This window comes from Calonectris borealis, chromosome 2, assembly GCF_964195595.1.
Source record: "Calonectris borealis chromosome 2, bCalBor7.hap1.2, whole genome shotgun sequence".
NCBI lineage: Eukaryota > Metazoa > Chordata > Aves > Procellariiformes > Procellariidae > Calonectris > Calonectris borealis.
This window is the reverse complement of record NC_134313.1, coordinates 114,333,927-114,358,722: the sequence shown is the minus strand read 5'-3', so window position 1 is coordinate 114,358,722 and position 24,796 is coordinate 114,333,927. Positions and strand designations below refer to the sequence as shown.

Below are 24,796 nucleotides of genomic sequence, written 5' to 3'. Positions count from 1 at the left end.
AGTAGTAATAATTTTTATTTGCAAACTGTACTTGCAATTACAATATTGCCTTTTGGGAACAACGACAAAAAAAACCAAATCCCACAGAATTTTGCAGACCTGTTCTATCAGAAACTCAACCCTATTTCAGTTTCTAGCATCAGATAAACCAGAGATGGCCGCCTCTTTCAACTGATCTCCTGGGAGGCTCCATTTTTTTTTGTTGGTTGGTTGGTTGGGTTTTTTTGCATTAAGTACAACATTTAAGTCTTAACTGTAAGAATGCAAATTCTTTACTGACATCCAGGGAAACCTTCTGCGTGCTTTATTGACGCGCCTGTCATTTGTTGCTACCTTGCAGCCTCTCCACTCTTCTTTTTCATTTCTCAACTCCTGTATTAAGGTTTCAGCGTTAGGGAGCTTTTGTATTCTAAAAACTATTACATTATGCCCTTCATGATGGGAAGCAGTAAGCCAAAGCATCACTTTGCATCTGAAATCCAGTGCTTCCTGGGTTTATTTAAAATGTAGCTATATGGCTAGATATAGTGTGATGAAAATAAGGGGATCTTGACTTTGCAGAAAGGATAAATGTGAAATGCAGAAAAGATACGCTAATATGAAGTCTGTGACAGGAAATTAATTTTAACTTACTCTTTTAGTATGCTCAGAGTATGGGCACACAGGTATGCAATGTATATGAAATCATCATTGCATACAATTCATTTAAATATGGATTTGTATGCATGAAATTTATATGTAAAAATAAAAAGGAGCCATACCTTGTCACAGTAAGTAGTTCGTAGGCTGGTAAGTAAATAAATGATTCTTTTCAATTACTTTTTTGAAGCAACATTTGTTTAAAAGCATCTGTTATTCCCTTTGAAGTGATGAATGAAAAAAAGTTTGATTGAGAACATGTCAGCATTTTAAAGAAAACGTAATTTTCACCGAAATCTTTTGGTGAAACTGGCATGACTACCTAAACGGCCTTTTTTTCTTGATTATGTATTTCCATCAAGTTCTAAAAATATCTGATTACTTGAGATACAGTCCCAACATGAGGCATCCTCCTGTCTTGGTTAAAATACATTTCTGTCTAAATATTTCATCTGTAATTATGTTTGTGGTGGCAAGAGCAGAAGGGGAGTAACCAGCATCCGGCAGCATTAAATATAGTCACTGCAGTCCGTAACAAAATAAGAAAGTTGGTAGCTTAAATATTAGGCGAGATCATCAATTGCCTCTATAGAATTGGGAAGAAAAATGTAATGAGAATGAGAGGGATCAGTTATATTGACTAACTAAAAATAAAAACTTCTAAAACCTTCTCCTGACAACAAAAGAGGCTGCAGGTAACAGGAAAAGGTCAGGATTTCATACGCAGAATAGAGAGAACAAATGCAGATGCTTCCCTGACACTCAATTTGAGGGAATCTATTTCTAGTTGCGTTTTAAGTGCGATCGATACGCAAAACAGCTTCTGCTGGAGGAAAAGGGGATAACTGAGCCATTTTCCACACAATGCAGAGACAACAATTTGACAAGACAAAAGCAACATGAACAACACAGAAGCGCGTGCTTTGCTGCGTGGAGACTGTTTAACGGGACACTGGCTCGACCTCTCTTCCAACAGAGTATCACTTGGTTGCACGACACTTGGACAAGCTGTGTAACTCCATGGGAGGAGGATTTCACAGGACAGGAGAGAAAACACATCAACAGCAGCATTATTAAATTCATAAGCACATAAACAGACCCAACAAATTGGATTAGATTTTTTTTATATCTAATAGGATTTTTGCAAAGTGGGTGCTCCGAAGTGTGCCGGGGAAGCTGGCAGCTCCTACTGTTCTTCAGAGCAGGTCTAAAACTGTAAGTGGGAATGAAAAAGCTGCTCAACTTGACATTAAACGCTCTGTAGTTAGCCAGAAAAAGCAAGAAATCAGGTTTGTAACACTTGTATTACACATCCTGTGTTTTGCGAAACATCGTCTACATCATGCAATATATTGAGAATAGCTGGAATATTAAATTCAGCACTTCCACAGCTTGACAACTACTAGCGATGCATCAACATTTTTAGGCTTGATTTTCTGTAGCTTTTTAAAAAGAAGATCCATGAAACAACTCGTAATTATTATGGTGACAGTTTTACGCTCTAGAAAGACATTACGCCACTTAAAGCTCCTGTCCAAAAAAAATCCCCAATCAAAAAAAACTTGAAGACCAGAAACTTCAACTCTGGAAGTGAGTTTGTGGATTATTTTTGTTTTGAAGCACAGAAAGTTTATTACAATACATTTTAGAGTACGGTCGCATTTTGCTTTCTGCTTCATTAACCTGAAACGCTGAACCGCATTTGTCTCCAGGAGACGAGTGAGCAGGTGCTCTGCCAGGTTGGGCATCTATCGGTTATGGAGACACCGGTCATGAAAAAAAAAAGACGCTTCATTAAATTAATGGCTAGTAGAGCTAAAGACTGGTTTGCTCCGTGATAATTGCGTGAGAATCTTCCACTGGAAGGGAACTACACTTTTAATTACAGGACAAATCATTTCCATATGCAGTGAAATTCAATAGTACAAGTATCCCTCTCTATCTCTTAGGAGACTGTGACCTCCACTGCTGTAGTGTTGTGCATGAGAACTTAGACTGTTATCTTAGTTTGAAATTGTTTCTGCTGTCATTGCAGATTTTAGGTCAGATAAAGAATGAAATCTAAACCCCTGTTAACTTCAGCAGGGATTTCCATTTAATTCTCTAGTGACAGAATTTCCCTTTTGAATAGAATTTTGCTTTTTTTGTTATAAAACTACCTTCCATTTTAAAAAAATTATGTATAATTTGGCATACTTATTTTGGCCACAGACGACTTGAAATGCAGCTCTCCTTGAGAGCTGTGAACTACACAAATGTGTGGACTATTGAAGAAATCGTGGATATTCTCAATTGTTCCAAGTCCTTGCACGCTAATGATGTGAGAAATGGATTCCTTTTGTTAAGAGCAATGTTTCCGAGTCTATTTGTATTATTTACAGCAAATTTGAAAGGTGCTCAGGAAAATGAAAGTGGGTTTGCAGACTTATATCAGGATCTGGAACATGTAATGAATAGTTATAACAGAGAGAGAGAGGCTCACAGAATTAAACAGCTACCGTTTATCGTTAGTGTGTGTTGGAAAGCATGGCTGCCTTTCTGCTGGCATCTCTCCTCCCAGGAAGGCGATGCATTTGAAACTTGCTCTGAAAATTTTATTGATTAATGAGCTTTAGGGAATGCAATAGGGAGTGCAGAAAACACCGGGTTCTCTTCTGCTGCTAAATAGTAATAAGGCTTAACCAAGACACCTTCTCTTGCTATTCTTTAATTCTCCTGTTTGCAAAATGATGGAATAATAGCGTCATCCTCTGTAACGGTTGATGTGATGCTTAACAAAATGTAATTAATGCACTGGTTTAACTTTATATTAAAAGCAATGTTTACATCTGTAAGGTGAATTTCTGTTTAGAGGGACATAGGGATTAAGGCTATTTCTAGAACTGTGCATTATTGTTCTCCTATTTGCACAGATCTCTCACACGAGCCTGTCTGGAGTAACAGGGAGGCAAAATAATTAAAGATGAGCCCCGATTTCTACATCGGATATAAAGGGGTTGTTTGCGCCTCTGAACAGAAACAGAAGAGATGGAGAGTTGTAGACTTCCACTGAAATACCACGCTTTGCCTTGAAATCAGATATTTTTTTTTTTTTTGGTAGCAACTCGAGTTTAATGGTCTTCATACCATAAAAGTTTATCATGCTTCACAATTTCCCTTACATACTTAGCTCAGTTAGGTACACAAAAGTTGGACCATTTTGCTCATTTTTTTTTATAAGAGAAGCAAATTGGGTTTGGTATTATTTTCTAAAAGAACGAGTTGTATCATTAGCTTCAAAGAAGGATTATACAAACTCATAGTCAACAAGTCCGTAAAAGAGCATTAACAAAGACCAGACAGACAGACATGGCCCCGCACCCCTCACCTGACTGTGGACGCTTGGGAGCACGAAGGCCGGCAGAAAGTGGCCGGCTCTGGACGCCCCTGCGGGACGCTTTTTATTCTTATGAATTTAAAAGAAGGACTGACAAAGTGACAGCACGCAGATGTCTGTGTTTACATGACTCCAGGACAGTCCTCTTTGGAGAGGAGAGGGAAACTCCAAGAAAAAGCTGTGAATTGTTTTAACTCTTTCCGCCTGGGAGACAACAAATGCAAATGCTGCTTTTCAAAGCCAGCGAGTAACAAAGGCACCAAAGATGTGGTGGCCAATGATTAAAATTTAGGAGGGTTAGTATGTGGAGCATTATGATGTTTGTGTTTTTATTTTAGGTGCCATTCTCACTCTTGCACTAGGAGATGAGGGAACAGAGGGGAACACTGAGCGTGCACCTTAATATTCTAATGCAGTGAAATGTAAGATCGCACTTAAAAGATCAATGAAGTTGGTCACGTCTGTAAGACACAAGAAGTCGGAACGAGATGACAGTGAAGAGGACTGCCACCTTCCAGTGTGATGCTGAACGTAAGGGTTAGTATGATACATAAGCAGAGGAATATTAATCAGTAGGACCTCAGTATATAATTTTAATGATTTTGAAGTAAACCATTACTTTAAAACTTACTAGAAAAGCTTCAGAAAACAAATAGACAATCCAGTCCTAGAAAAAATGTCCTAATGTGACTTCAATGGCTATAATTAATTGTTGCAGAGAATGTTCAAATGTTATTTGATCACCTACCTTGAATAGACATTTGATACATGACTCTCTAATACAATATAAAAATGTAATCCATTGATGGAAGCTGATGTTAGGCAAAGCCAGCCTAGATGGAAAGCAACTTTTTAAGCGACAGTGGTTAGGCTTGGGATCAACTTAAATAGACAGATGTTGGCATATGTGCCATCTGAAATATTTAAATAGTGGCTATCTATGTTGTGGTTTAAATGAAATTTTTGGTTTGATGTGGGAGTTGCCAGGTGAGATTTAGACCTAACATTGTGCAGGATATCGGGACAAATACTTCTTTCTAGCATTGACTGATCGTCAGTGAGATTTGGGGTTTGACGAAATCTATGTACAGTTTATTAGGAAAAAAAAAATTTCACATACTGCTTTAGTTTACAGGATCCACATTTTACTGAAAATGTCTGTATCCCATACCTCTTAACAAACTAGACTCACTGAAGCTATTCATTTCACCCACTCTTCGGGACTCAATAGGAAGAGATTTTGCTCGGAACTTTAAAAACTATTTTTCTTTACTTCTTTGTAAGATGCTTAAAATTTCGAATTAGTAAAAAGAAATAATAAAATAAAATAAAAAATCCAGCAGGACAATGATAGTGAAGCAGGAGTCTGAAAAGAATTTGCAGGAACAAAAAAGGAGGAAGATCAGACAGGTTACAGCTGGAGGTACCTTTGCGGATCCCTTTGCAATCGATGTTGCAACAGCGATAGTATTACTACTAGGGAGGTTACTGACAGCTGCTGGCCCGAGATTCATTGTTGGAAAAGCTCACTTGAGTTAGCTTTCCTGTTTCAGACATCAGCAAGTTTAGTCTGAAACACGTTTTAAACTATCCAAGCTCTAACCTGTTGGATTTGAAAGCACTTGCAATATCTGCTTTGTCAGGAGAACGTGGGGAACAATGGTAGGATGGAAAAATCTTCTTGTGATACAGATAGCTCTGAAGAAGGTAATTTATGGATGGCTTAAGTCACAAAAGAGTGGAAGTGTTTTAGGAGAGAAATATCTGGTTCAAATGAAGTCTCAGCCAAAGAAAGACTATGGACTAGTCGGTGGAAAGGGAGTTCAGAGCAAAGGCAAGACTTGGCCACAAAGAATGTTGTGGAGCCTGTGAAGAAACAGAATAAAGAAATGAATGAAGGTTTTAATGTCTTTCTTGAGCTTTCTACTCTTGGGTGTCACTTATGGGGAGACCTGCAATGTGTTCTGGGCTCCTGCCCACGTTCTGTGCTGATGCTTTGTGATACTGAAAAAGGCTCGTGCTGAACTTCAAGGGAAAGGATGTGCTTTTGAAGGTGTAGACCCTTTCACTAGAGAGTCTCCTCACCAGCAGGTGCTGGAGGGGGAAGTCTGCTGTACTGATCATCCTCCTCAACACCAAGAATTGGATTATTTGTTTTGGAATGCTTACATAGCAATAGACTACTCGCTGGTAAAGGCGTATACTTTGATTAGATGCGTTTCTGCTGTTTTTCTCTCTGATACATCAATAGTTAGAATGAAACCAGAAACATGCTTTTTCCTCCTGCTCACTGGAAAGGTCACAAGACTGAGAACTGTTGCTCCATAGCAGATCTTGGGGCTGTTTAAAAGCTTCTGAAGTAGAATTTAGCACTCAGGTAGCTGGGGCTGGACTGAAGCTGAACTATTTTTTTTAATTAACAGTAAATAGGAATAGGAAGGTTCCCAATGCACACAGACTTCTTATTTTTGCTGCTCATAAATCTCGCTTCTCTCTAAAATGCACATCTGCTTTCTTGTCATTCACGGACTGAAAAACAGTAATATGTTCTGTGGCTGCTGAAGGGAGAGTACCTGATTTTATGCTTTCATGAGGTAGTTTTCCTCCCTCCAACTTGGTGTGCTATCAACAAGAATATGGTGAGTGGAACTACGAGTATTTAAGAGATGGTCATGTTGGGAAGCTATCAGGAAGAACTGGGATCAAGATGACGCTGTTTTCCCACGCCCTTTTCTGTTATCTTCTCAGAGTGACTTTGCCTCTGTCTTTGCAATGTTTAGCACAGATGTGAGCACCACTTGTCTGCATGTTCAGAAGAGAACTTTTCCTTAATCTAGACAGAAAAGGGTGGCCGCTACAGTAGGGGCAGTCTGCCTCGCACAGTTCTCACCGCACATCTGACAACGAAGTACACCACCCAGTCAACGCAGGCTCGCTTAGAGGAGTCGGGAGGATTTGTGTGCACTTCACTTGTTGACATAGTTCCATCATCTCCAGCAATGTAAACCGACAGCACCTTTAGTGGGTGGTTGAGTGGCACCGATTCCACCAAACCCTCCAGCAGACAAGCATATAGCTGGTGTACAGACAGTTCTGAGAAAAAAAGGGGGGGGGGGGGGCGAAGGAGGCGACAGAAGACTCACCAGGGAGGAAAAATTATGGTAAGACTATGTAAGTTATCTTCTCTGGATGGAGTTAAGCAGGGGGTAAAAAAAAACAACCTGCGTTTGGTAGGTCTCTTTAAACTGTTTGCCTGAAATATAAAGTGCACAAAGCCTTGTGGATGTGTTTATTAATGTATTAGAATCTACTATTTTCAAGCTGTAAGAAGATAAATTAAATGAAAAGAGTTCTGTCACCTGCTTACTGGGGTGACCTAATAGCAGAGAGAAATTAAATCGGGCTATTACCAGTTGTGTATTCACAAAGTATAGACAATAACTATTTCTTCCTCACCTCACAGCAGTGAGGATGATAGGCTACAGCAGAGTCAATATATAAAATACACAGCGATTATTCTGAAAGGAAATTAAATGTTGTCAGAAAAATACGACGAGATGCAAAAGATACCCTGAAAACAGGGATTTAAAGGTTCTTTACGCAAGCTTTCTACACACTTGGAACTTTATTTTAGAAGCTTTTCTAAGTACCGGAACACTGCTGGTACTGTAAGCTGTCTCCAGTTTCAACTGGGAGGCAATTTGGCAGTTCATTCATTTGAAACCAGTTATAGCAGTTTCTCAACCTGTTGTCCACGGTGCACACACTGCTTTCTTAACATCTGGAAATGAACAACCAAATCATTTTCCTTGGTGCACTTTAATTGCCATAGCAACCAGGAGGCTATTAAAAATTTACAGACAAGGGAAATAGCTTAGGAAAGGGGAATGGCAAGTAATCAATAGATGCACCCTTGGTGCCTTCTTACAGTTACCAACACAAGTCGTACACCTGGACCATTTGCAGGTGTTAATTCTCCCTTTCACCTTTTTGACAATCCCCAAGACTTTCAAATGCAAAGTTTTATCTTAGCTTAAAAAAAAAAATTGATGAAATGAGACTCACGCAAAGATGCTACTTATGCAAAGATGCTAGACTTCACAGACAAGCGGTGAAGATACTTATTCTCTTCTGCAAACTCAACTGTAGGAATAGCAACATGTTAATTCCCAACATCTCTTAAGGGAATACAGCTCAAAGCCTTATTTTACATTAACCTAATAATCTTCATTAAGCCACAGGAGGTAGTGGTTTGATTTTAAAAGCACTGTGCAACTACTACTTACAATCCAATTATTATTGATACTACTCCCCAGTTGGCAATCAGTGTTTTTTAAAGCTTATGTTTGCTCTGTTATTTGTGGCTTATGCTGTGTAGTCATCCACAGAAGTTGTCAATTAGCTTGATTCCTCTTCCCTTGTTTCAGCATTAGCTTGTGTGATGCTTGAAAAGGGAATGACTTGCATCAGCATGAAAGAGGTTTTGTTCTTCCATTTATCAGTATTTATACTAATAGTTGCATCAACATCATGTTCAGCAGTTTGAACTCTTAGGAATTTCCTCACGCAAACTACAAAGATTTAAACCCAAAGCAAACACTTGTTGACTCTACACTAACAGCTTTTAACTATCTTGACTACACAGCAATTAGATTGTGGCAAAATCCATATGGATACCAGAAGGTTTAAGTGTATTTTAATACAGCATTGAGCAGCATGATTATGGCTACCCATAAAAGCAGGGTAGTACGTGCAGATTTTTGGTGCATCCCATTTTAAAATAATTGTGTTAAAAATTTCAGCTTGACATGATGCCGAATTCTTTGCCTCCTAAGATGCTGTCACTAAGGAATAAATTAAAGAACAATTTAAATTCTCTTATCCTTGACCCCAATAACATAGTGGCTCACCATAGGCTTAGAAAATGAAAAATCCCTTGAGGTGTGTTTATATGTGTGTGGGAGGGAAGGGGTCTTACTTGTTTTGTCCTTGTTAAAATCCAATTCTACCTGCAATCTGGAAATGGGCTAATACAGGCTACACTGAATTGCAATGATGTCCCTGCTCACGTAGTCCCTCTGGCACTGCGCAGACCACGATTTCCATCCCAGCATCTCAACTGCAAAAGCTCTGACCCAGCACGCCTGGGTAAACTGCGTTGGATGGTACTGGAAAATGTGAGCTCCTTCAAATAAGAAAGGAAGGAGCCTCAGATTCTTTTGAACTATACTATGCAACTGCCACCAGTACTTGAATTAAGATTGACATTTGAATGAAATTAATTAAACTTATTTTCCTTCTTTTCTAAGGAAAAAAAAGTATAAATTTAATACATCCTCCACAATCCTGTCGCTGTTACCTGGAAAAAAATGAATACTCAGAATTAAGCAATTTTGGGAATTAATTTTAATATTTGAAAATTACTTCCCTGCTAGAAATTGAAGGTATAGCTTTTTTACTGCCAAAAAAATACTGACATTTGAAATCAAAATGCAGGAATACTTTACACTAAAAATTTAAGAAATATATGCTAATCTAGTGTCAAAAGCTTTCCACGTCCAGTGAATAGTACAGCCTACAGTTTTGTGAAACGGAGTATGTCCGATATTTGATGTGAAACAGACTTTTCACTTTTGTCAGAGATCAGGTCAAATGGTGATTTGATGGCTTTGACTGAAGCTCACGTCATAGGAAGCCTTGAAGTTATCGGTAACAAGTCAGTGCTTCTCCACAAGAAAACTAAGAACAAGACAGGTCTCAGAGTTTGTAAGGCTGTGTAAGAATTTGAGGCTGCATAAGAATTCTTTTGTGTGTAAGATAGTTTTTGAGAACTACCTTTTTCTGCCTTATTAGGGAGTGGGATGGTATTTTTTCAGTTCTTTATTAAAAACCCATTCTACCTGCCATCTGGAAACGGGCTAATAGATTATGCTGAATTGTAATGATTCCCCTACTCATGTAGTCCATCTTGCACTGCACAGACCATAGTTTCCAGCTCAGCATCTCAGTTGCTTAATTTTTTGCTTCATTTTTGTCCTGTTAAAGGGGGACACAGAAGCTCTTATTTTAATAGCAGTAGTGTCAGCAGTATTAAAAATTTCACTTTGAAACTGTACCAGTATAATCCCTTTTACTCACAGAAGTTACTTTCTTGTATACAAATGTTTACATTTATAGTTCAGAAAAGGAATGTGCAACAGCCACAGATCAGTGAACAAAGGGCAGTGGAATTCACCTGCAGAAGAAGAGAATGCGCAACAGTTTTAGGAGTTAAACTACAGATTAGAATTTATAATGCTGGTAACATTTAAAATCCAGGATGTGCACTATGCAACCCACATACGGCTGGTGAAACCAAATGGGTGACTATTTGGCTCAAAATACCTCCTGGGCCCCACTGCACTGGAATGACAAGAAACTCGGGGTAATCTCTAGGAGAGGAAGGGTAGTTTGATGACCCTGTTCTGGCACCGAGCATCTGCCCAGCTGTTTCTAACCCAGGAGTCAAAGGTTTCCTAGTGTCATCAAGGAAGTAACGAGGATGAGATAAAGCTCTTTTAGCCAGATCTAAAATGCTTTAAAGGGAAGGCCTAGATTTGAGGTCTAACACTCAAGAGCTAGTTATTTTGTAAAGGTAAATTCAGAAGTCCAGGTTGAGACAGTGTTCTTAAACTCTAAGTCAGCAAAGCACGCATTTTAGTGAAAATGGCAGAAAATTAAACTGATTCACTTTGTGTCTAGTGAGACATTCAGATGAAACGTTACTGTAGGCAAAAAATTCGCCTGTGAACTAATGACTGAATGCTAGAACTATACTACTGTTAAGCATTAACACAACTTGGTTATTTCTTTCCTTTCTTGTGGTGTAAGAAGTTGTTTGAGTCATCTCAAATGATAAAAGCGTTTATCTAATTACCTATGTCAATTGCTATACAAACTTCTGAAAGCCTGAGACGTGAAAATCACTACATGATTCTTCACCAATCAGTGTAGGCAATCCTCCCTTTTCTTCCCTAGCACAAGGAAGATGGGAGGAAGGTAAGTGCCAAGATTTGGGGACAGGAGAACAAAATCTTCACACTTGAGAATTTAGGAAAATGTTGTAAAAACAAGTTTAATTCATTGCAAGACAGTCTTGGCTCATGTATAAAAGCACATGTATGAAATCTGAATTCAGACCAATTGCTAAACAGAACAGTTTATTGTAGAGTTGGTAAAAAGCACTGACAGACAAATGGATGATACAATTTTCAAACTGTAATGTTAGATACTTATGTATCTTGGTTGCATGAGTAAATCCTCTGACATCAGTGAGATTACTCACAAGCACAACTTGAAACCCAAACAGACTATAAAAACTTTTCTTTAGAAGGGAGTTGAATAGCTACTTGTAGACTTTCCATACAATGCATGTTTCAAACACTCCCCCTCAGATATCTAATTAACACATTTATATAAAGTGAAGAGCACATAAAGATATCCTCACCAGGAAAAGAAAAACAACCTGACTGCAAAAGCAGTTATCCATTCTGTTGACCAGAAGCATCTCCCCTGCAAAGTGTTCCCAGTTTTGATGTTAGAAAAATGCTACTTCTCAATGCCTTAAGCTACTTCTCTTTAGAATTAGCAATGATATGAATTTTTAAAATCCTGTTTTAATTGAAATTTTAACATTCTAAATTGTTTTACAATTTAAATGTAAAATAGCATGTCCAAAGTGCCAGAGAAGAATGAATATTCTGTATTATAACATCACAGTGAAAACCCAAACCTAAACTATCTTTCAAGTATTACAGTACACAACTTGGGGTAACTCCCCACCCAGTGTGTTGCCACGTTACACAGAATCGTATTTGGCTGATTTAAGTTATCTTACTGTGATGTTAGCACAATGTAGCCGCAATGCAGTTTGCTGTTAAACACAGTAGCAAAGAGCAACAAATGAAATTGTTTTTGCTAGAAGAGAGTTAGTCATGAGTTATACAACCCCTTTACAACAATTGAATGGGAAGTCAAATGGACTCGATGCACAAACACAATACAAACAAAACAGAATGGAAAAGAAGTACATCGATCCAAACTTCTAAAAAAAGAGCTAAATGACTTACCTTAAAGTCTGAGAAGTCTGTTGAAGAAAGAACAACGCCCATATTCTTAGTGTGTTCATTACAGAAGAATCCCTTTGTTAACAAGACACAGACGCTATTTTGTTTCATGGGCTCATGAAGAAAGGATGTATTTGTGCTGTACTTTTTATCATCAAATACTATTTCCAGAGCCATATTGTTACTATGAAGTGGCTTCATTAACAAATGAGGAAGTGATATATCCTATCTCCATTAGAAACATGTGCGGAAAAAGAATGTTTGCCATATGGGAAAAATGAGAAAAATCGGTGAGGAAGTAAATGCTTAAGCTTCCTGGATATGATAGCAAAAAAGGCAAAGCTTAAATTGGCTTTAAGTACGTTATATTTATAGTTCTGAACATGTGTTCATGCATTTTACAGCTATTCAACAATGACATTTTGAAATTTTACTCTAATTGCACAATTTCTCCTGGAAGCCAGAAAGGTGAATCATTTTAAAGTTTTTGGTGCAGTATGATGAGGTTAGTAAGTTTAATACACCTACATTTTAATTCCTTGCTGATTCTTGACCAAATTATTGGCGTCTTTTGCAGTATGATGTACTTATAATTGTTGGGTCATATCCTGAAGTGTACTGGAGCAGCAGCTTAACAGATGGCATTGTGGAAGGCCTGTATCGATTAAACAATGCTTCAAGATTATTTCCTCAATTCTCTTTCTGGAACATTTACCTTCGTTGATATCTGACACCCGGTTCCAGGAGTTAACAGTTATTACCAGAGGAGGCTGGCTTTGATCCCTGGGTCAACTGCAAAGCCAAAGTGGAAAAACGCATCTTTGCAATGTGCAAGGGCAGCTGATATTGGCTACTGTATAAGCAGTCCCACCTCTAACAGTCTGTCTTCTGTCATGAATCCTTTTCCTTTCCTTTCTCCTTTCCAAACCCAGTTTCTTCTCATATCTAACCAGGAACACGTCATAGCTTTAGTCTTTTAAATAACATTGTATCTATTTTCCCCAAAATCACCAAACATTGCAAAAAGTAAACTGCACTGAATTACACAGGAAATAGTAACACAAAAGATGACTCGGTTAAGCACCCTGGAACTTTTTTGTGAGCTTTACAGCACCTGACAAGGTTAAAAAAAAAAGGAAAAACTTTACACTTCACTTTTCACAATGACATTGATTAATTGATTTATAAATTCTAAAGACTATCTACAACTTGTCAAGTCATCTCAGTTTTGCTGGTACGCGTTACAGATAACGATACTGACAGCTGCCATTTAAGGCACAGTTTTGATTCTGGGATGAAGATCTAACCATTCTTGGTATCAAGCAGGCATTATGTTCTCAGTTCTCTGAGCAGCCTTTTTGGATATAATACTAAAACAATACGTTCAACTGGGGGAAGACACAAGTGACAAACTTTAGATTATGGCCATAAAGTGCAAGAGACTCAGCTAGCACATTTCAACATGTTAACCACCCTTCCAGTTTGAAGTTGTTCCTGAAGGCCGTATTAAGCCAAAACATTTTATGCTGAAACAGACAAAGTAGTATATAGGACTATTCTACCTCAGCAAAAGACAAGTTACTAAGAACAGTCTAATGTGATTCCCTGTGCTTTTCTACCTAACCATGCTTAAGGACTTCAAAAATATGTTGTCTGTGAAGTATGTAAGAAGCTTAAAACAAAACGTATGTTTTGAAAACTGAACTAACGCTTTTATTATTTTTGACTAAGTTTTCACCCTTTACCTACTGCTTAAAAGCCATGATCAGCAAACAAATAATGGTACGTTCAACAAAAATTTAGATATCTACTGCAGGCTCAACATGGCATGTAAAGAGCATGCCTGCAACTGGAACTATTTCTTATTTACTCTAGATTACAATATTCACTACTGGATTTAAGAATGGTCTTCCACATATAGACAAGCTCTAAAAAAACCTCACTGTTTTCCTCTTCAGTATAAAAATATAGCATGCACGCACACAAACCAAGACTTCTCTAGGCAAAGATGCCTACCATAGATAAAAATAAAAAAATAATTTAAAAAATTGAAAAATCTTGTACAGATAAAAAAAAAAGATGCTATGCATGTACTAATGTCAACTATATAACAAACTTTCATTCATTCTATGCTATTCTAACAGGTGGATCCAGAAAGTACATTTGCATTTATTTAATCTTGATATTTTATATGCTCCTTAGATTTAAATTGCCACTGAACAGACTTGTTACTATAATCCAGAAATGTCTAATTTTGTTCCAAGTAAGATATTTTTTAAAATACAAAAGCAAATGATTACAGAATTATGTTTATGACTCAAGAGCTGGTTCAACAAATAAAACTTTCCAAAGACAATACATTTGTTTCCTGAGATGGCTAAAAGTCACGTTTCAACTTCATATTACACTACAATTAACAAAAAATACTATGCACAAAATCAGAGGTTAACTACAGCATACAAGCACATTTACAGAAGACACCTAATTTCACTAGTACTATTTGTGTTAATGTGTACACCTTAACAAAAGTCCTAAAATAATCTTTATACATTACAAAACAAGGATTTACAAAACTTTATTTCCAAGTTACTTCATTCTAAAAATGTTGAAACATAAAAAAATACCATTTACTAAAGGAGTTTACAATAAAAGGCTAACAACCTGGCATGGAAGAGGTAAATATATGGAAACCTGTTTAACAGTCACAGATCGGTCGCTGGTGATTAAAGAACACTTTGTTCTTCAAAGCTGGTAGGCACTTCCACGTAGCCAGAAATGTAAGTTTTCCTACCACTCCTTTTCCCTCCCATACATAAAAATATCCAACGCAATAAAAAAAAAGTAGGATAAAAGGGTGGACATGTGATCAAATAAAAGCATTATCTAAGGTCTTGATTATTGTTCATCTTGTGTAAGTGTAAAGATTTTGTCCCAAAGTTTTCCTGACAAGATGGAGTTATTTGGCCTTTAAAAGTGTTAGCTGAAATACCTCCCTTTTTTACCAGTATATGTTGTTTGCTCACTGCTGTATTGTTGGTTTATGTCTGTAACAGAAACTGGCTCTAGGCCAGCCCATGGGTCCTCAAGCATTGAAGGTCTGTAATAGTTTTCCACATCATTAGACACTCTTTTCTCTCTGCCATGCGCTGTACCAAATGGAGTAGATGTCCTGGGTGATCCCTTTGGAAGAAAACCATCAGGTAAAGAAACATTTAATAGACTAATTCAAACTAAAAAAAAAGAAAAAAATAGTTTCCTTCTAACGTAGCAGAGCTTTGAAGCTGATAATTAAAGATAATTACTACTCCTCACCTGCATCTTCCTCAGAAAATATTAACCTTATTATACTTTTAATTATGAGTGATGATTTACCAGGATAAGAAAAAAGAAAGTCTTCTCCAAAATACTTGTCACGTCACTCTGGCACATAACTACAGAAAAGCTCCTCATGCTAAGTATATTAAGTACTTACAGATTGAACATAGCATTGTATAAAGCAAACAGCTACAAATGACCTGAAGAACTTACTGGGAAAAACACCCTGTTTTAACCAAAGTAGTGTTCTGTGAAATTTGAGAACAGATGACTTTCTTTGACATACATTCTGGATGGTAATCAATGATTAAGCAGATATTGCATAAAAGAAAAACCTTTTGCATGGGACTTTTGATATTTTATTGTTTTTAAAAAAATCAAGGACCACCACAATTGCTTCTACAAACCTGCTACAGGTCTACAACTTAGAGAGCTATGACATAAAGGAAATCGTTATAACCTTTTCCTCCTGTTCTTTTCCTCAGATTCACTTTCCCAAAAAGTGAAGTTTTGTCTAAAGCTGTATTTGTTTAAATTCATTTGTTTTAACCAAAGTTAAACAACCTATACTACAAATACACAACCGTTAAGTTTCCAAACACGCCTGTTGCATTCTGTATGATTAGAAGAATAGGATTCCTTGAGGCTGATTATCAGCCTCTGACTTTATAAAGGAGGGTAAAAGCACAGATTAAGGGCTGCATCCCTTCCAACTTTTTGGACCAGCAGTGATGGTATTTGAATTTGACTAATAAGCCCTATTAGTAAATAAATCATATGAAACAATTTCCGGGCAAAACTGAGAAATGGTGCCATATAGTGAAGGCCCCTACGCTTAGCCAGAAGAACAGATTCCACTGAAAACTGCTTAGTCTTGAACTTATTTCCGAAAACATGCTGCGGCAGGAGCTTGCTTGTGTGGTCTCAGTAAGTACTTTTCTAGAACTCCTAAAGCTTGATGATAATGGATACACAACCAAATGCAGGAACATCCATGTCTTATTTACAGGGCACTTGTTTCTAATGATTCATTGTAGTACAATTAGGTTATGCAGATAAGATGATGATCTCAAAATTGAAAAATTACTAGAAGATAGAGAACATCTTTATTATATGAGGGTAAGGTCAGAGAATCATCTCAGAATACATCTAAAAACTTTCTAAGGGACAAGGAGTTTCCTAGAGCAAGTCAACACGCAGTAGCAAAAGTGACATTTATGTTAGGCACTCACATTTAGTAGTAAAACAGTAGTATTCAGCACAATCTATCTTCAAAATAAAAAAAAATTAACACTTTAAAACACCGTGTTTAATGGAGACCCTGTAACTTTGACATTGTAAAACAGTTTGAGTGTGGAGTTTATTTAACGTTATGTCTAATCTGCAGCATTCAAAAGAAAGCTGAACTGACATAACGATGTGCAGTATCCAGTGACAGAATAAAATAATTCAATGGTAAGACTCTGTTGGATGGATTTATTTTATAATATTAAATTTCACTACAATATAATGCCATAATGCCATAATCAATAACACCAACATTTTTGCACGTTTGAAATCTAGGAAATGTATTGCTATGTAATATAAGATTGACAGCCTTCAACAAGTGTTAAATTTAAGCATGTAGATATTAATCTTTTAAAATTTAGAATACTAGTCATTATATGCTTTTTTTTCCTTTGTATTTTATTTAGGAAAAAAAAATCAAAATGTGTTTATTCATATTATAGCCCTGTGGAAAAGGAATATAGCCCTTCTGTGCAAATGAAACCATTCTGTGCAAGAAAAACTGTTTGGTGCCAAAGATACCTTAAAAAAATATATATTTTACGATCACTGGTGCCAACAGCCTTTTCTCACTGAACTTTCCTTAAAGAAACAGTCATTCTATTCTCAATACTTTTTTTCCGAATAACAAATCTCTCTCTACAGTAGAAAAAACATCTTTTTATGCTATTCATTAACACGCTACTGAATGGGGTAATACTGCCTTGAAAATGGGGACAGTCACTCCCTTTATCAGCTTTCTTCACCTGATGTAATTTTAGCTGCTGGCAGATGCACAGAAATCATGATTATACATTTCACAAGATTTTTTTTTTTTACTTTCTGTAATAATTTTCAACCCATCACCACTAACTAGCTACTGCTACTAGCTAGTTCACTAACTCCTGTTGAGTTTAGAAAGGGAAACACTACCACTAAGTGAATTCTAAGAGGAGATATTCAAGAGAGACAACAAACATCTTTTCATAAAGTTTAAAGCAGATGCATCTCTGTGGAAAAAACAGAAAGCTCTGTAAAGCACTGGCCACATAAAGGTTAAGTCAGCCATTTCGGAAAATCAAGTTTACTATGTTTTTCTTTAAGTTTTCTGCTCATTTCAAAACATGAAAGTCTGCAAGCACAAAATGAGCATAGAATACTAATAACATGTCATTAATAGAACACTAAAGTAAATATAAGGTGTCTTTTGGATTTCCTGATGAGATTTTAAAGGGTCACTTGAGATTTTCATCTCAAAGGTGACAGTAGCATCATAAATTTCAAAAGCACTGTAGTTCTCCTAACAATAGCATCTACAGAAGAGAAGGGAACAATCCACATAGCTCAGAAGAAATCTGATGTTTAGAATGCAAAAAAATCCCTCTACTCGAATCTACTCACAGCCTCACAGACTGAGATTCTTGTTGCCCACGTTGAAGAAAATGAGGACTCACGGTTTATGAGACCTCCCTCCGTGATTGCCACTGTTGCCCTCCCAGGCAAAACTACCCACATGTATACACGTAAAAGTACACGCATACATATTACCTTAGTTCTAGGCAAAGCTACAGACATACGATGTCTTTCTAGTCTTAGAAAGCATCACCATCAGGTCAATGCTCCTAAACTACTCACAAGGTCTGCAGAAGGGAAGGGGAGAAGGGAAAATGTTGTGACAATCTGTGACTGGATTCAAACTTGTACCTTCTTTATGTCAGGGTTCTTTCTTAAGCCCAAGGATGAAGCCTATGAGACTGTTCCTGCCCACAGGTCCTGACATGAAACAGTTCTGACTAAAACTAGAGGCAAAAGGATTCCTGCGTATTCTTCTGCTCAGTTAATTTAAGGCAGGCTTTTAAAAAACACTTAATTGAATATCCAAAGAGTGATCTTCTGAAGGGAAATGTCTAGACATGGGTGATATAAACTGTCTCTCCAGAATCTGCAGCAAAAACCCCACATCCTTTGCCTTTTCAACAGGTACAGAGGTTAAGCAATCTGTAGGCTTCCATGCTGGGAGAGCCTTTGCTGTTGTGTTGAAGAAAATTATGTATAAAGTTCATAACGATCGCCTTCCACCAACTATGAGATTCCTGTAAGATAGTTATCTGCATCATAAAAAAGTAACCAAGGACTATTTTTGAATGGAAACGTGATTATGCAGTGCAGGCACATTAAGATTTTACTAATCTCTATGAAGATTTGACTTCATTATTACACTTTAATCCTTAAAGTGTCAGTAAGAGCACCTGAAAATTTTGTTTGTACTGCATGTGTCATTTGTTACACTTCTAAGGTTTCTCTAATATTGCATAAAGCCGGCTATGTACATAAAGTTGGTATCACCTCAAAAACTGTCATCCCTATCTGCACTGCCAGTCACATGCCCCAACTAAACCATCTGAAAAAAGCGTAAATCACAGAACCTGTTGTTGATAGCTCTCAGGAAAGCTCAGAAAAACTACTTTATGTAAACTAAAGCTTTCAGTGCAATGCAAAGACTTTAAACCGATACTCTACTATCCCAACAGATGCTCTCATTTCTGCTTAAAGGAGCCTCAGCTTAATTCTCTTTAATAGAGCACTTCTTTTCCCTGCTCATGCCCCAGAAAGTGCTGTGTGTGGACAGGGCAGCTTCCATGATGTAACACAACACAGGCAAAGTAAAAGCACACAGCACTTCACACTGTGTTAAAGAAAACTAATCAAACGGAGGTACATACAAGGGAAACAGGTGTTTGCTGCAGTTTGGGGTGGTGCTTATTTTTCTCTCTACCTTCACACGCCGGAGTATAAAAAGGAAGAAAGCTCCACTCTTGTGAGTCCTTGTGTCTTCACAACAGACCCCAGCCAGGCCTGGGGCCCTCTTCCCTTTCCTGATCACACAGCTGCCTGAGATGGGGTTCTCTCCATCCTCTCTACTGGGGGGGAAGACAGTGTTGCCCAGCCTGGTGCAAGTCTCGCCCTCCCCTGCAAATCGTGGTGGAGGAGACGGATGCTGCGCCTTGTCACAAGCCCTGGGCGTGCTCTCCCCTGCGGGCTGAGGGCCCCGCTTAGCAGCAGCGGCTCCCTCCCTCCCGCCCCCGCCCCGCTGTGCGGAGGCGCAGGCCAGTCTCCCTTACCGCCCTGCCCCATACCTGGTAGTGCCTCTGGAAGCCCCCGGGCGAGCGCTTGTGCTGCTGCGGGTGCAGGGGAGCTCCAGCCGGGGATTTGCCGCCGAAGGGAGCCGGGTACCGGGGGCTGGCGCTCTGCGGCCGGCGCGGGGTCTGGCCCCCCGGCGACGGGCTCCCGAACCGCCCGCCGCCGCCGCCGTGGAAACTGTGGCCTCGGGGCGAGTGGCCGCTGCCGTAAGGCCCAGGCCGGTGGCCGTAGGGCGGTGTGTGGTGGGGGCTCCCGTAGCCCCGCGGGGAGGGTGGCATGGGGCCTCCGCCGGAGGGAGGGCTCCGGAAGCCGCCGCCCGCGTACGGAGGCGTCGGGGGGCGGAAGCTCTGCCGGTACATGGCCCGGGCCGGCGAGGCGATGGCGGAGAGGAATAAAACCTGCGCAACGGCGTTCCCCAGCAGGCGCCTCGGCGGGGCGGCGTCGCTTCTGTTTTTTTTCTCTTTCCCCCTTTCCCCGCCAGGCGGACGGAACGTTCCGGGCTCAAAAGGTTCCGGGCCGGGGAAGGAGAGGCCAGGGACACCCGGCTGGCAACGGCCGCCGCGCCCCGCCCCCGCGGCCTCCAGCCCGCCCCGGCTGAGGGGGCGCGGGGAGCCGGCGGTGGCCGGGGCCTGGCTGGGGTGGGCTCGGCCTCCGCCGGGAGCGGAGAGCCTGCCCCGGGGACGGCTCTGGCCTTCGCGGACGCGTTTCCTCCCGGTGGCCGGAGAGCAGGTTGCTGCGGCGGCCGTCCATTCCGCTTGGAACCGGGAGGGCGGGAGAGCGGGTGGCCGGCTCGTCAGGCTTAAACGGCGATTTGTCACGCTGACCCTGAGGAATTTTGTGCATTTCCAAGCTGAAGAGGAATAATCTGAAGCAAGAGAGTCTTAGAAGATGTCTAGCAGCTATGCCTGTTAATTCAAATCATAAGGCATAGTGATAAACCCCGGTATTTGTGAACTCCGTCAGTGAATGCCCACGGTATTACGGTTAGTACAAATCAACAAAATGGACTGTTGTGAAGCAAAGCAAATATTTGCCTCACATTTCATAGCACTTGAGATACACTTATTTGTAGTCCTTTCTTCTTGTAGTCTTTTAATATATGAGCCTGCAAATACTACATATATTATAGCAGTCCCAACTGAAAACACATACAATGACATATTTAAAGTCTACTTTTAATGGAAAGGTTTTTTTAAAATCAGTTTGAACTGGCAGCAATTCTTCAGTAGAGTGGTAGCTCAGGCACCAAGACCTACACATAGAAACTCATGGGAAAACACTCTCTTGGAGGAGAACCTCATATTTAGCAACATAAACTCAATTTAACAATATTATTTATTAGCATTCCTGCTTTGTTCTCAGCTATGTTAATGCAAATCCTCAACAGCTCAGTAGAAAATAGTAAAGATTTTTTTTCTGGATTTCCATCAGTGCAACAAAGCACTACTCGGTTTTAGGACATTGCAACGTATGAAAGTTAAAAAGGGCTTTCAGAACAGCAGCAAACAAAAGTTAGCTAATAAAATAAGCAGAACGTCTATGCTTTGTATATCAGTCTTGCTTTTCTTTGGCTTTACACAGTTGTTGTTTGGTGGTTTGTTTTTTGTTGGGTGGGGTTTTTTTTTGCAATGGCAATAACTAACTTTATATTCTCAGTGAACTCAGCTCTCCACTATGGTTTACAATCTCCCTGTGAAAAATGGGGCAATATCCTTGCAGTTCTAAAACAGAAAGAGACTAAACCTGCTCACTTAATTTTTTTGCTAGTTCTTTACTGTTTTATCTTCTCTAGAAGACCAACTTTCTGTCTATTACTACTATGCACACAAGGAATGCCATGTCTACACAAGACAGTTTATCAACATCAGTATCAATTTGTCTGATCAGTCTTATTCCAGAAAAGGACAGCTTCATTTAATTTAAACCCTTTTCACACGAAACAAATTAGAAATACGTATTGTTACACACATGTTGAGTTATACTGGGATAGTTTAGCTGATGCATTTCTTCTTGTTGACAAAGCCTAATTTCTTCTGGGATTTTAAGCACCCACATTTCATTACACATAGCACGTCCAGTCAACAAACCCGTCATGTACAAGATTTCCTCTATGTTCTTCCTCAGCATTCGGGCCGTCTGACATGCAACACTTCTTAAGCCTGTGCTGTTCGTAATGCTCATTTTCAGGCAGTTGGAAGTTTCAGCTGTTCTTGAGATGCAGCTGTCATCTTACCCTCACAGCGTATTTCTCGTAAATAAATGCTGAACCTCCGTGCAGGCTTTTTCATCCTATGGCAGAGCGAGAGGACACCATGGTGTTCCTATAACAAGCCTTCCACTCTGTCCTAACACAAACTAAAAATAGTCTGAAAGCACTTAGCTCAGGGAAGAATTGCTTAAAGGTCAATTCAAGCTCACCCTTCCGTAGCTATATACTACTGAAGATAAAGCTTACAGTGTAAGTAATGTTGCACCTTCAATGAAGCCAAACTGAGATGAAGGGTCTCCCTGGTGCCAGTGAGAGGATTTAATGGCATCCAGTACAACTGCCTACCTTGTACATGCGGAAACCGTTGTGGGCATATGTTACTTTTATTCCATCTTGGCAATGTTGTACATCGCAGTCTGTACACCGAACGGGAAGTACAGCTTTCTAGCCATCAACCATTTGGTTTGTCCAGGAATCGTCGCAGCAAAAAACCTTAAGTCTATTTTGTATAAATACTGAGGTTTTTGCACGGGAACTGGAAATACTGCCGCACCATCTGCTAGACACCTACCTGTTTTATAAAGTCCAGCCACGGGCGGCCTGCATACTCCGAAAAAAACAGAAGCAGCACCCTTTGAACCGGGACTACTTTATAGCAGAGACGAACCGTCCCGCCGCCGCGGAGGAAGCACCGCGACTACTGACAGCCGCCCCACAACTCACGGCGGGATGAGCCGGGGACGGCGCCGGCGGGGAGGCCACGCCCCGCGCCTGCGCGCCGCCCCAACCCGGGAACAATTTAACTCTCCACCCGGGTGGGGCAGGAGGAAAGGGGCGGTGGTGAGCAGCGCTTGCGCGGTGTGGTGAAACGCGCACCTTTTCGCGGCGCTCGCTGAGGCGCTCGGCGTTGCTTCGAGTGGCGGGCGGCGGCGCGGGAAGATGCTACGTGCCGGGCTGGGAAGAAGGAGCTGCGGCAGCGGGCTGTGGAGGAGCCCATGCCCCGCAGCTGCCGGCGGCAGCGCCTCGCCGCTCTGCCCCAGAGCCCTGAGCGCCGCCTCGCCTAGCAACGGTGGCGGGGCGCGGAGCAGAGGCGCTCCCCCGGCAGGTAGCTGTGCCGCGCCCTCCTCCTCAGCCCCCCCACCTTCCCTCCCTCGCCTCGTTGGGCCCCTCTGCCCGTTAAATCCTGCCGGGGCTCTGAGGCGGTGCCACGCGCGCGCGAGCGGCTCGGGCGGGGGTCGGAGCCGTTTCGCTGGGGGGGACGGGCGGGACGTTAAACACCTGAGGGAGGCTTCTGCCGCCGCCCCCTCGCAGCCCTGCGGTCCGCCCCGTGGCCTCCTGTGAGGAGGAGAACGGGGCTGCATCGTGCCGGCAGCCAGGTGCTGAGCTCGCTACCAGTCCTGCCGTCCCCCGGCACCGCGGGGCCTGTGAGGCTGTGCATGAGTGCGCGGGCGGGCGGGCAGCAAACGCTGCCGCTTGTGTAGCCTTGGCCCTCTGCTGGGTTGCGGGGTTTTGCTGAGTCTAACTGCAGCTGGACTTTGCACCGCGCTGCCGGTAGCTCTGGTTCGCGTGTGGCAGGGAGCGGGTCAGCTCTCTGGGCAGCCTCGGCTAACGGGGGTGGGGGAGTGTCTGCTGTCCCGTTCTAGGCCTGATTTCTCAAAGGTTGCAAAACTCTAACTTCATACAGTTGTTTGTTTATGAAGAAAAATAAAACCAAGCTGCAACAAAGTCATTTTCCTCTGGCTTTCAGATTTCTCTGTTATTTAATAACATAGAAAAATGCTAACAATTGCATTAGAATCGGAGGAAGTTTGGAGTTCTGTTTCCCAAGATGAACACACCAAGTGCATCCCTGGTTGGAGTGTACTTGTTGATAGTGAATTAATCCACAGTAGTGATGGACTTAATCATAATTCGCTGCATGTATAACTTAAAAAATATTGATTGTGCAATCGAAATAGAAACAATAGACTTCAGGAGTCGTCCTCTGGAATTGGATATAATTGGAATGGAATCTATTTACTGTTAATTTGCATTGGTGCAAAAATATTAAATGTACTAATCGGCTCTCTTCTGTCACTTACAAGTATAAAGGAAAGCTTCTTTGGGGGAATATGACATGAAAATTAATTTCTGTTCTATGGAATGATCTCTCTTCGTTGCTTACTCATATTGTTACATTAGGCCAACCTTGGGACAACCTACTGAGCTTAACTAAAGATTTTAAATCATATTGAAGAGAGGTGGCAGCCCGAGTTTTCCTAAACACTTTGAGATGTGCAACATACATGGCCACTCCTAGATAAGCATGTTTTCAACATGCTGCTTGGTCTGCATATTTTATTAAAAACCAAAACCCATTAAATCCCTCTGGAGTGATTGGTAATAGAGGAAAATGTCTTGAAGATGCAAGTGTTCTCATTGAAAGCAGTACAGTGAATGAAAACACTTTGGGAGAAGCCTTGAATTCCCAATCCTGCTTCATATCTCTAGCTTTTTTATTATATTTATCTCTCTATATCCATCTCCTCCTTACCATAGATAGAGTAAGGTAGGAGGGAGTGTTATGGGGGTGACTGAAGGGTGGCTCAGATCTGATGGAGGGTGTGTGGAGCAGGTGACACAGGCATTCACTGCTGCATGACTCAGAAGACGCGCCACACTGCCCTGAACACTTTGAGGGACTGTGGTTCTTTTCTCCTTCCTGTTCTGTAAGGAAGTCTATGCTTGAATTAATTTTTTTTTGTG

The 24,796-nt window shown here is 40.5% G+C and overlaps 2 protein-coding genes across 3 annotated transcripts in view; one reads left to right on the top strand and one right to left on the bottom strand.

Annotated features, from left to right (window-relative positions):
* Positions 1–20,366, bottom strand: MPLKIP (M-phase specific PLK1 interacting protein). The gene is made up of 2 exons (XM_075142978.1): positions 19,839–20,366; positions 1–15,300 (listed from the first exon to the last, which is right to left on the bottom strand). The coding sequence occupies exons 1-2, from the start codon at positions 20,199–20,201 to the stop codon at positions 15,097–15,099; spliced, it is 567 nt and encodes a 188-aa protein (XP_074999079.1). The 5' UTR covers positions 20,202–20,366; the 3' UTR covers positions 1–15,096.
* A 2,275-nt stretch (positions 20,367–22,641) lies between these two features.
* Positions 22,642–24,796, top strand: part of SUGCT (succinyl-CoA:glutarate-CoA transferase) — a 342,445-nt gene continuing 340,290 nt past the window's right edge. Inside the window, exon 1 of one of the 2 annotated variants that reach the window (XM_075142976.1) lies at positions 22,642–23,156. In XM_075142976.1, coding sequence (XP_074999077.1) covers positions 22,991–23,156 — 166 coding nt within the window. In that variant the 5' untranslated portion in view covers positions 22,642–22,990. The remainder of the gene's footprint in view (positions 23,157–24,796) is intronic. The other variant, XM_075142977.1, reaches the window with a different exon arrangement.

Bases quoted from the DNA above. Each gene is read 5' to 3' on its own strand.
- MPLKIP (XM_075142978.1), bottom strand. From the start codon at position 20,201: ATGTACCGGCAGAGCTTCCGCCCCCCGACGCCTCCGTACGCGGGCGGC. The intron at 15,301-19,838 runs GTATGGGGCAGG...TTTCTTCCAAAG, and splicing joins GCTTCCAGAGGCACTACCAG to GGATCACCCAGGACATCTAC.